The sequence below is a fragment of the Equus caballus genome, chromosome 26 (assembly GCF_041296265.1).
Source record: "Equus caballus isolate H_3958 breed thoroughbred chromosome 26, TB-T2T, whole genome shotgun sequence".
NCBI classification, from domain to species: Eukaryota; Metazoa; Chordata; class Mammalia; order Perissodactyla; family Equidae; genus Equus; species Equus caballus.
In genome coordinates, this window is record NC_091709.1 from 45,837,997 (window position 1) to 45,850,910 (window position 12,914).

General features: G+C 42.1%; 1 protein-coding gene across 8 annotated transcripts in view; it reads right to left on the reverse strand.

The window, feature by feature from the left end:
• Positions 1-314: 314 nt before the first annotated feature.
• Positions 315-12,914, reverse strand: part of HSF2BP (heat shock transcription factor 2 binding protein) — a 107,605-nt gene continuing 95,005 nt past the window's right edge. For all 8 annotated transcript variants that reach the window (XM_014736406.3, XM_070252134.1, XM_070252136.1 and 5 more), the window contains one exon: positions 315-1,794. In XM_014736406.3, the coding sequence (XP_014591892.2) occupies positions 1,586-1,794 (209 nt within the window). In that variant the 3' untranslated portion in view covers positions 315-1,585. The remainder of the gene's footprint in view (positions 1,795-12,914) is intronic.

Below are 12,914 nucleotides of genomic sequence, written 5' to 3' on the forward strand. Positions count from 1 at the left end.
GTGATACACTTTCAAAACACGCATTGGTCATGTTTCTTCCTGAAGGAGTTTTCATAAGAACTCTTGTTATCCTTAGCATTTCAAAATTAGGAGAAAACAACTTATCCTTCTTAATCACATCCATCTACTAATTAGCTAAACTAGGCAACATTCACAGGCTTGGCCCAGTCTCATATCTCTCTACATATCACTGATCCCATCTTTGGCAGGAAAAACCCCTGCATTTCTAGAGGCAGCACAAACTAATTACAGTAGCTATTTCCCGTTACCTTATCAAACAAATAACCAAAAAGAAAACATCAGGCTAGAAAAAGTGCAAAAACACATCCTCAATTTTATTAGCGAATAATCAGGACCTATGGAACCACACAGCACAGATGGACCAACTTCTGCCTCCCTGAATTTTAAAGTGCCTTTTACAACATTGCTCTGCTCTGGTAACTGGTGTTGCACAATGTGTTGGCTCATGAAATCCAAGCAACTGTGCCTTCCCCTAAGCTCCTTCATTCGGCCTCAGCCATAAACTGCACATAAAAACCTACTTAACAGAAACATGAAGTCACTCGAAAATGTCAAACACAGCAGAAACAGTTCCTAAGTCCCCTGGAAGGGCAGGCCTGCATTTGTTCCCGCTCTTACAGGACGCCCGGAGTCCAAGGACCCGCAGCATCTCACGGTGGGAAGCAGCATAGAAGAAAGGAGGGAACACGTTCCCTCACGTGACTTTAAGGAGTGACTGAGGCGGAACTCCTGCCCTCACACGTCGTGCTATCTGTGAGAAGTGAAGTGTCTCCTCCTTTGTTCTCTGCAGCAGGCTGGGTGAAGATGAGAAGGAGATATGTGGTGAGGGGACCCTGGACACACCGTGTACATCATGTAAGGAAGTTCAACCAAATGCATGTGCTCCAATCCAGGAGCATCTTTCCATGTTATCTGTGATACAAAATCTGAACTTCTGAGTTTACAGCCAAAGGACCCAGAAGAACGGAACGAGTTTTTCTACAAACCAAGCATATGCACTGTAATAGCCAACTTCCTAGTATCAAGTTTACGATATGTCTAAAACAATAGTTGTTGCACATCAATGACTCTTCTGACTTCCTTTATTCAAAAATAAAAGAGCCACAAAAATAAAGAACTAAAATGTCCAATGTCATCTGAAATAGCAGGTTCACCAAAAGGTTTAAAGGTACATCTGCATTTTGGGGCACTCATTATAATTACTAGAGAGAGAATGAATCACTTGTCAAAGAAGCGCATCTCAGGAAAATGCTGACCAACAGAGGAGATGGTTATTTAATCTCCCATTCTTATGGGGGAAGTCTCCGGAGCAGCAGGAGCCGCTCTCAGAAGGCCCTCTTCCAGGTACAGCTGACACGGGCCTTTCTGGAAGGAAGGAGTCTCTCTCAGGCTCCCCTTTGGCAAGATTAACCAACCACCCAAAGTACGTTCACTTCCAGGACGAAGTGAGGGAGGTCCATCTCTAGGCAATCACATTTTGCCATCTATAACATATGGCACACGGTGACGGTTTCAGAATACAAAGTGGGGACCTGGGGAAGGGGAAGGGACACGCCAAGTGCCCCTACACATCATGCTGCAGGGCACGGAGGTCTTCCAGGAGCTCCTGGGCCACAGTCTGCAGGTGGGGGTTGCGGCTCTTGGACATGGCCACGATGCACTGCAGGGGCAGGGAGCTCCGGAACTCGGAGGCGGACTTCGAGAAGACTTCTGGTTCCAGAACCACAGACTGGACAAGTCGCAATACATGGAGACACACCTCTGCGTCTGGATCTGGGGGAAGAGGTAATGCTTCTGGTTAGAACAGCCTTCCACACGAATCCTGGGGCAGAATCTGGCCCTCGGGGGTGCTTGCCCTCTCTGAACGACAGGTTTGACAGTTTAGAACACTATGAGCTGACGCAGAAACAGCATCACTTCGCGATGTAAAAGCTGAGCTCATAAGAACAGCATGACAAAACTCAACTGTCAACTATTTAGTAACATCCTGTCTTCAAAACTTACTCATAATCATGTAATTTTAAAATGCTGAACTAAAATATGAGGGCTTTTCATGCTGTTTGTTCTAATTCTGTCCACTTATCAGATTGTTTTAAAAGGTATTACTTCATTTTCACTCCAAGTGCAGCAAACCCCTCAGAGCCTAAATACAGATAGGGCCTCTATTCAGGGGAACTGAGTCCCACAAAGTCACAGGCTGCAATGTTCACAGGGTATTCCATTTTGTTCCATGCGAATGCTCCTTGCAGCTCCAGCACCTGGTAGCCCTGCCTATACTGTAGCAGCCACTAAAAACAGCTAGGCTGAAACGAGAGCCCAACACAGTTATGACCCTTAACCAGGATGGACCCAACTCCCCTTACCAGTTCTTCCTCCTGTGAGTCTTTAACATGCCATTAATTCACTTCTTAATTGCATATTGTCATTGGAACCAGACTCCAAATCAGTACCTCTTTCTTAGCACTACACTTAAAAAACCTTTTAGGAAGTAAGTGGATTGAAAGAGTGGACTGAACAAACCCTCTGTGGGAACCGCCGCCCAGAGCCTACCCGGGGGAGGCAGGGCCTTCCTGGGCCCAGACCATCAGCCTCTTCCTGCTTTAGGGGAGGGGAAGGAAACTGCCTCTAGCACAACACCTGCCAAAGACACAGCGCAGAGTGTGGCTGCCACAGGAGCAGGACAGCATCACTGGGAAGGCCCACCACCCAGACACAGGAGACAGGAGCTAAACCAAAACAACAGAGAACTCCCCTCTGTCCTCCACTAGCAGCCCAGCAAACACCCAGAGGCCAGAAGAGCAGTCCACAGCTGGGGGAGGAACACAGGAAAGAAGGAGACTCCTCTGAGGCACAGAGCCAAAGGGAAGGCCAACAGTGGAGGGTGGAGCAGGACCTGAGGAAGACACTCTGGCAGCTCAGCCCCCACCCTCAGCACAAGGAAAGGGGAGAAATTTGAAGTCAGCGGTGCATGAAGGTAACCACAGCAACAACAAAACCCTAACTCAGCTCAGCCCCTGACACTAACAGCTCAGCAGAACAAGAGGTATGGCTGTTTTTAGGAGTAAACACTACCTACCTCATTTTCGAGTACACAGGTTGGTCGACCATGGCCCAGGGGCCAAATGCAACCCATGCCCTGTTTCTGCACAGGCTATGAATTAAGAGCGGTTTTATATTTTAAAGGGCTGTTTAAAAAGAAAAAAATAGAAAAATAATATGCAACGGAAACCATGATGTGGCCCTCAAAGTCCAAAATATTTACTATCTGGCCCATTACAGGGAAAGTTTGCTGACCTCTGCTCCACTGCCTCCAACACAATGTCCAACATTCAATCAGAAATTACAATGACACAGCAAGGAAAATGAAAGGCCCATAGTGAAGTGATCCAGCACAACCAGAAGGACTTACAGCTAGAATATTCAACCCTGTACTGGGGGGCTTTGGCAAGGGAGGAGAAGAAGGGGGAAAAAAGAGACTGGAAACAGATGTTAGCTCAGGTGCCAATCTTCAAAAAAAATCGAGGAACAAATCAATAAAATAAAAAGCTGACCCCTTTTAAAAAATCTATAAAGTTGATAAAACTCTAGCCAGATTAAACAAAGAGAATAGAGAGAGAGAAGACAGACACAAATTACGAATATCAAGAATGAAAGAGGAAACATCACTATAGATCCTACAGATATTAAAGGAATAATAAGACAATATTACCAACAACTTTGTGCCCATAAATTTTACAACTTGAATGGAATGGATCAAATTCCTTGGAAGACATAATCACAAAAATTCACTAAAAAAAATATATATATATATATACACATACATATACATATACATACAAATACATGACAAACATGGCAAATCCTATCAAACATTTAAAGAAGAAATAATGGTAATTCTACACAAGTCTTCCAAAAACAGAAAAGGAGGGAATAAGCCTCAACTTTTTTTTATGAGTCCAGGATTACCCTAATACCAAACTAGGCAAGATATTAAAAGAAAAGGCCAATATCTCTTATAAATATAGACAGAAAAATCCTAAACAAATTGTTAGCAAGTTGAATCCAGTAATATACAGAAAGGATAATACTTCATAAACAACAGATATCTACTGTAGAACACAGGGTTGGGTCAACATTTGTAAATCAATTAATGTTGCTTACCATGACAATGGACTAAAGAAGAAAAACTAAATGATCACCTTAATATATGCAGAAAAAGCCTTTGACAAAATTCAACACTGATTCATAATAAAAACTATCAGCAAACTGGAAAAAGGAACATCTTGAACTTGATAAAGGGCATCTACAAAAAACATGCAGCTAATGTTGTTCTTAATGGTACAAGACTGAATGCCTCTCCCCTAAGATCAGGTACAAGGCAAGGCTGTCCATTTTCACCACTCCTACTCAAAATCATACTGGAGATCCTAACCCAAGGCAAGAAAAAGAAATGGAAGGTTTATAGTTTGGAAAGGAAGAGATTAAACTGTTCCTATTTGCAGAAGATATGCTGTCTACAGAGAAAATCCCAAAGAATCTACAACAAAGCTACTAGAAGTAACTGAGTTGAGCAAGGTCACAGGATACAAGGTGAACATACAAAGATCAACTGTATCCTTATATTATTGATAAATTGGAAATGAAATTTTTCAAAGACTATCATTTATAATAGCACCAAAACCATGAAACATTTAGATATAAATCTTTACAAAATACGTGCAAGATTTCTAAGCTGAAAAGCCACAAAACACTGACATAAGAAATCAAAGACAACTTAAATGGAGAGACACAGTATGTTTATGGATGAGAGGACCCAATATTGTTAAGATGGCAAATCTCCCCAAATTTATCTATATATTCAATGCAATCTGAATCAAAATCCCAGTAGGATTTTTTGTAGAAATCAACAAGCTGATTCTCAAATTTATTTAAAAAAGCAAAGGAATTAGGACAGCCAAAATAATTTACAAAAAGAAAAACACTGGAGGACTCAGAGTACTAGATTTCAAGATTTACAGTTATCAAGACAACGTGGTAGTAGTGAAGGGACAGACACAGCGATAAATGAAACAGAATGAGAGAACCCAGAAACAGACCACAGCAATGGTTAAATCTCAAAAGAAGTATAAATGCAATTCAATCAAGAAAGAACAGCCTTTTCAACAAACAGTGCTAGAAAAATTGAACACCCACATGGAAAGCAAAGAACTTCAATCCATACAAAAATTACAGAAAAGTTGATAATAGATCTAAATGTAAAAAACAAAACTATAAAACTTCTAGAAGAAAACAAGCGAAAATCTTTGCAACCTTGAGTTAGGTAAAGATTTCTTAGGTATAAGGCCAAAAGCACAATCCACGTGAGAAAAAAATTGATAAACTATATCAAAATTAAAAGAATCTCCTCTTCAAAAGATACAGTTAGGAAATGAAAAGACAACCCACTGGACTGGGAGAAAATATTTGCAAAACACCTATCTGATTAAAAGAAACCCTGAATCCAGAATGTAAACAGATCTCTGAAAACTCAATAATAACAAAACAAACAACCCAATAAAAACAGGCAAAATATTTGAAAAGACACATCTTTTCGTGTGCTTTCTTGCCGTTTGTATATCTGGTTTGGTTAAGTGTTTTTCAAACAAAATATTATCCAATTTAATGAGAAACTTATTTCTGTGACCATAATTCTTCACATTATATTTTATGTTTCAAATGACTTCACACAATTCCTAATTGAGAACAGGTAATAATGACCTCTTCAAATTCTTCACAACCAAAATGATGCTATCTGTTCACATATGCAGGTGATAAACCATTGTACAAACTGTTTATCACTGTACAACCATCCAAAATGTATAAGAGTTGAAATTATATTTAAAGGATCCAACAGATCTTCCTTTTCATTTGCTGATAAAATTTTTGATAATGCCAATGGACTTCAAATGTAATCAAGGTTTCCTGTCAGGCACTTCCCGATTGTGGTGAAAGTCTCAGGACACACGCTCACATGCACTCCTCCCTCCTACAGGCTCGCCAGCCACCTCGGAGCACCCACCTCTGTGGATTCTGGACCATAGCCCAGGCCACGTCAGCCATGTCTTAGGCTGTGCACAATCCTCCTTGGGCACCCAGGAACATGGATTTGTCCAGCAGCTCCATGAGCCCTGAGCTTACACACTTCAAAGAAGAGGGAAGAAGGCAAGGAAATCATACTCCTTGACCCCAAATTGGCCTCCAGTTACTGCCCAGTTTTTGCTTCCCTTCCCAGAGACTCTGCCTGAAGGATGTGGCTGTCGTTGTGGCCACTGCTTTGCCTCACATAGCTTCCTTCAGCCTGACTCATGCTGCGATCACCTCCCCCTCCCTGAGACTGCTTCTCTCAAGGTCACCAATGACCTCCATGTTGTCACTGTTCCACTCTCATCTCAACTGACCTCTCTGGCCACAGCTGACCATGCCCTCCTCCTCGACATACTTTCTTTTCTTGGTTTCCCAAAGCAGTCCCCCTCCACCAGATCCTCTTCCTTATAACTGGCCTCTAGACGTTTGAGTCCTCCAGGGCTCCGTCCTGGGCTTCCCTCTGCACTTACTCTCCCTAGGTGACCCCTCACCCACTCCCATGGCTTCAAATTCCACATATCTGCTGATGACTCTCCAATCCACTTCCAACACACCCTAAATCCATAACTACCACCCAAGCTAAGCTATCTTGTCTCACCTAGGCTACAGTAATCACCTTCTCAGTGGCTTTCTTATTTAGTACTTCATTCTCTCCTCTTCCCATCCCTATCCATCTTCCACACTGCAGTCAGAATGAAACCTTGTAAATGGAAATCAGATTATGTCACCTCCCTGCTCTCCAGCAGATCCTCACTGCATCCAGGATGAAATCCCAGGTCCTTGACCAAGCCCCATCTGACCTCGCCCAGCCTGCGTCCCCAGGCTCATGGGACATCACTCGCCCCTCCTCACCATGAACCAGTAACATCGGCCTGCTCTGTTTCCCAAATATGCTTAGTCCTTTTGTCCTAGATGGCTACTCTGCCCAGAATGCTCTTCCTCTAATCACCAAACACTTTGATCCTTCCAAATCTCAGCTTAGCAGTCTTAACATGTAAAGAGCTTGGAAACTGTCAGTCCCATCCTTACAACAAGAAAAGGAGAACAAACTAAAAATCAAATATTTTCTTGGACCTATCATTGAACTGAGGTTTCAGGTAATGGCCACACTAAATTCTAGAGAAAGAGGTAAATCCAGAGAGTCACAGCCAAGATCAGCTTCCCTGGAACAGAAGTCACTAGAGCCATAAACTAATAGAACACATAAATGATCATTTTGACAAATTGTTGAAAGCTGGGCGTGGCCTACTATGAACGTAAGAAACTCCTGGGGGTTGCAGTCTAGGGGGGCCCCACAGTTGAGTTTGACTTCCCAGAGCCCCATCAGGTTCTCACACGGCTCCGGCAGGGGATAGGAAGATCATGCAATACAGCCAGGGTGCTTCCGACAACAAAGGGAATTTCTCCAGGAGAAAAGACTTTACCAAAGCCTTATCCCACCCAAGGAGAAGGGTATTCTCCCACTTTGGCCCTTCTTCTGTTCCTGACTCACCTAAGGAGGGGAGAGGGCTAAGAAACACTTGTGAGGGTTAGAGCCCAGAGACACAGGCCACCACAAGACCGAGATTCAATCATAAGATGACAGAACACTTGCCCTCCTCTCACACACCTTAACTCATACTAACAGGGATCACCAGACACGGCACACACAGCAGGAACTATAAACACAGAGGATTACAGCTGGGAGACTGCAAGATGCAGGCTCCATCTAAGGTGGGTTGTCAGGGAAACTCAGAGGCAACAGGTGAGAAAGCGCAAGGACGACAGAGGAATATGAAGCCTCTGGAACCTATATTCAATACTGCCCAACCCCTGCCAGACTAACATAACACCTCACACCGACGCCTGTTTATCTCAGTTCCTGTTACCCAATAAATAATATCCAGCCTTCAACCAAAAATTACAACGCATGCTAAAAGGAAAGAAATGAAGTCTGAAGAGACCAATCAAGCATCAGAACTAGACTCAGATAAGACAGAGATGTTGGAATTATCAGACAGGGAATTTAACATACCTGTGGTCAGCATGCTAAGGGCTCTGCCTTAGCTCGGCTGCCGTAACAAATGCCACAGACTGGGGAGCTTGCACAACAGGCAGTTATTTTCCCATAGTGCTGGAGGCTGGAGGTTCAAGATCATGGGGTCAGCAGGGTTGGCTCCCCTGAGGCCTCTCTCCTTGCGTGCAGATGGCCTGCTCTCTGTATTCACACATCCCTAGCATCTGTGTGTCCTAATCTCTTCTTGCAAGGACACCTGTCAGACTGGATTAGGATCCAACCTAACGGCCTCATTTTTACTTAATTATCTCATTAAAGGCCGCATTTCCAAATACAGTCACATTCGGAGACACTCAGGGTTAGGGCTTTAACATATGAATTTTCAACAATTCAGCCCATAACAGGCTCTAATGGAAGAAGTGTACAACATGCAAGAACAGAAGGGTAATGAAAACAGAGAGGTGGAAAGTCTACAAAATAATCAAATTTCAGCTTAAATATCATCTCCTCAGAGAGCTCGTCCCTTCCCACCCAGTGTAAAGTTACTACCCACTCACTCTGTCACCCATCACCCTATTTAAATTCTCTACATACCATTTATTCTATGAAGTTATCTTCGCTCCTCCCCAACTAGACTCAAAGTGGTACCAAACCTTAATCTCAAGTTTGTGTGTCTGATAAGCAGTGAGCCCATCACTGAGACATCAGTGCTTGGAGAAGGAGAAAGGTTTATTCTAATGGCCAAGACAAGAAGGCAGGAGGATGGGTTTTCTGAAATCCGCCTTAACAGAGAAGAAAGCAGGGGCTTTTACAGAGCTAGGGGCTTGGCAGGAGGAGTTTGGAGAAACAAAGGGGTAATCTTCGTTTCTTTCACTCCAGATCAGCCCTTGGGCAATCTGACTTCTGGTGTCAACAGAAGCTGGGCACTGCTTATTTGGTGACGTTAACTTCCTTGAAGGTATTCTTTTTCTTCTGTAAAACAAGCTCACAAATCCTTGTGACCCTTGAGTCACCTCTCAGGTTAAACAAGAAAACAGCAAGTTGACAAGATTAATTTCTTTTCATCTATGTCTGTCTTGGGAACAAGGTCAAAAGGTAATCATGTTCTTATTGAGCATTTACAGTAATCCTCAGGTACTAGGCTTCAAAAGCTTCAGGAAAGCAATGACCTTGTCTGTCTTGCTCATCATTCCATCCCCAATACAATAAGTATTTGCTGAACGACTTAAAAGATTGTATTTTATGTGGCTAAGGTTGACGTAATACAAATTATAAGGACATTTCAGAACAAAATAATTAGGCAAGCTGAAGAGACAGCTATGAAGCCCTCAAAAGAGGGTAAAATAAAACGAGCCACTGGAAGTCATAAATGAGACAAATGTAGTTAAGGATGCAGCCACCGGGAATAACTTCATGATGATGTCACCAGAAGGAAACACGGTCAGCTCAGTGACAGCATTTGAAGAGAATACAGATGAAGGGAAGGCAAATGGGTGATGCACCCAAACTGCACAAGCAGGAGATAACACAGAACTCGGGTCTGTTTGGGCCACAGATTAGCAAATTCTGAGTGATAACTATACAATTTCTCTTTTAAAATAATCATGGAAAAACTTATTATTTGAGACTGAAAAGATTCCAATAGATGGCTCAATTTTGGGTTTGGAAATGGGTGTAGCAACTTGAATGAGAAAAGGCATTCACCTGCCCCAACACAGGGATGACACAGGTGTTACAATTATCTGGGGAGGGTTTTTCAGCAGTCATAAAAAAGGTTCTTCAATGAGCAACAATAACCTCCTGGAAACAAATGAAAAAACTGCAAGTCTCAGCAAAGAGAAGATACAAAGAAGAACAAAATGAAATGTTAGAACTGAAAAATATAGTAACTGAAATGAAGAACTTGGTGGAGAAGAATGGAGGGGCCAGAGCAAACAATCAGTGAACTGGACAATGGGACAAGAGAAATTACCCAATCTGAATGACAGAAAATAGACTGAAAAATCAAATGAACAGAGCTTCTGGGTCCAGTGGAACTATAAAAAAGATCTAACATTCATGTCATTGCAGTTCTGGAAAGAGACAGAAAGTTGGCAGGGCTGCAAAATACTCTAAGAAATAATGGCTGAAATTTTACGCTCTTTGGCAAGACAGAAACATACAGATCCAACAAGCTGAGCAAAAGCCAAGTGGGATAGACCTCAAGAAATCTACACCAAGACACATTACAGCCAAACTTCTGAAAACTAAATACAAAGAAAAAAATCTTAAAAGCAGCAAGAGAGAAATGACACCTCACTTATGGGAGAAAAATAATTCAACAATACTGGATTTCTCATCAGAAACCATGGAGGCCAGAAGGAAGTGGCACAACATTTTCCATGTGTTCAAAGAAAAGAACTGGCAACCCAGAATCCTACACCCAGGGAAAATGTCCTTCAGAAATGAAGGGGAGTTCAAAACATTGACAGATGAAGAAAAACTAAGAGAATCTGTTGCCAGCAGATCTACACTAAAAGAATGGCTAGACTACACAAAAACCTGCACAGAAATGTTCAAAGCAGCATTATTCAGTAACAGCCTATCGAGAGTTTAGCTCACCTACTCCATGGCATTGCTGCCTTGACATCCATTTTGTTTGGCCAAATGGTCTGCAGGGACCTTCAACTGACACTTGGCCCCTGACACAAGCACATGCCCTAAATAACACCCACAGAGTCCAAAGCAAATATAAGTCTCTGAAGTGATTTCTCCAATAGCCCTTGTGATCAACAATCTCCCCTGCCTCCCAGAGCCTTTCCCTTATGTGCCCCTTAGATAAGACCCCCATGGGGCTTACCAAAACTGCAGTCTTTTGGTTTGAATGGACCAATTCAGCTGTAGCCTGGGAACCCCAAAGCACTTCACCAACAGACCCTCAAAAACGCATGTGCCCTGGGGCCTGTCTCTGTCTGCACTCTGCCTTGACCTCCCTGTGTGGTCCCTCAAGGCACGCTGTGTACTTCCTCCAGGACCTGTGAGTAATGAACTTCTCTTTTTCAGTTCTTCTTGTGGGCTATTATTGAACTGCAGCTCACCATCCGGCAACCTGTGCTTCACTTAAGAAGTGTTAATTTGACAATTCATAACACAGCCCAAAAGTCCATCAAGTGACAAATGGATAAACAAAATGTGGTAATTCTATACGATGGAATATTTATTTGGCAATGAGAAGGAATGAAGTAGTGACACATGCTACAACATGGATGATCCTTGAAAACACGCTAAATGAAAGAAGCCAGACACAAAAGCCTAAAATAAAAATTCCAATTTTATGAATTGCCCAGAATAGGTAAATCAGTAGAGACAGAAAGCAGATGAGCGGTTTCCCGGGGCTGAGTGGAAAGGAGAATGGGGACTGCTAAGGGGTATGGGGGGTTCCTATTGGTGGTGATAAACATATTCTAAAATTAGATGGTGGTCATGGTTGCACAACTCTATGAATATACTAAAAACGACTGAATTATACACTGTAAATGGTTGAATCTCATGGTACGTGAATTACATCTCAAAGCTGTTTTCAGGAAAAGGAGATTAGTGGGAAAACTGGCAAAACTTGAATTAGGGCTGAAGATTAGGTAATAAAGGTGTACCAATGTTAATTTCCTGTTTCAAAAACTATTCTACGGTTATGTAGGATGTTAACATTAGGGGAAGCTTGGTGAGGGGTATTCCATACAATTTCCGTAACTTTTCTGCAAATCTAAAAGAAGAAACAGAAGAGAGAATAGCTAAAGGAAGTTCTCTAAACAGAAAGGAAATGATAAAAGAAAGAACCTTGGAACATCAAGAAGGAGGAAAGAATAAAAATAAGGGTACGTACACACTCCAATTCTTCTCTTGATTTCTCTAAATTATGTTTGTTGGTTGAAGTAAAAATTATTCTAGTGTCTCATATGGTTCCCAACGTATTTAGAGGGAATATTTAAGACAATTTTAGATGAAATGGGATTATATGAAGGAAGGTAAAGCTTCTATCCTTCACTTGAACTGTCAAAAAGTTGACAGCAGTAGATAGGGATTAGTTACATTTAATGTAAAATTACGTAAATAAAAGTATGTTTCTTGGATGGTCTTGTCAAAATGAGGTTAAAATTTACTCAGGGTAAACTGCACAAATCTTCTATGTACAATTCAAAAGTTTTGACAAATGTATACACCCATAGAAAACATAATCCTAACAAGATACAGAACATTTCCGTCACCATGAAGCTCCCTCATGCCCCCTCCCTTCCAGTCAATTCTACTCATAAGCAACTGATGTCCTGATTTCTATCACTATAGATTAGTTTTGCATGTTTTTGAAAATCATACACATGGGACCAAACATTTTAAAAAAGCATTATTTCATTATTAAAGCCCAGGCAAATCAAAACAAATGAAATCATATTCTGCTTGGGTTTTTCCCACATTTTTATCAATTTAGTCCCCTCTTGACATTTTGGAGCCATTTTCTCCTCACCAAGTCCTACCAAGAGCTTGGATGGACGCAGAATCACTGCACATACAATGTTCCTCCCAGACAGTAGACAGATTTCTTGTGAATGTCCATAATATTTAAATCACTTGGGAGTGGGGAGGGGGAGCGTAGGGGAGGAGAAGCTGTGCTAACAGAGCCACTAACAGCTATAAACTGGGAACGCAGTTTTAACCAGGTAACCACAGAGCTTCCCTGAGTGACATCCTCCACAGCTCTGAGCTCTCAAGTCACAGGCGTCGTCACAGACAAACGTCT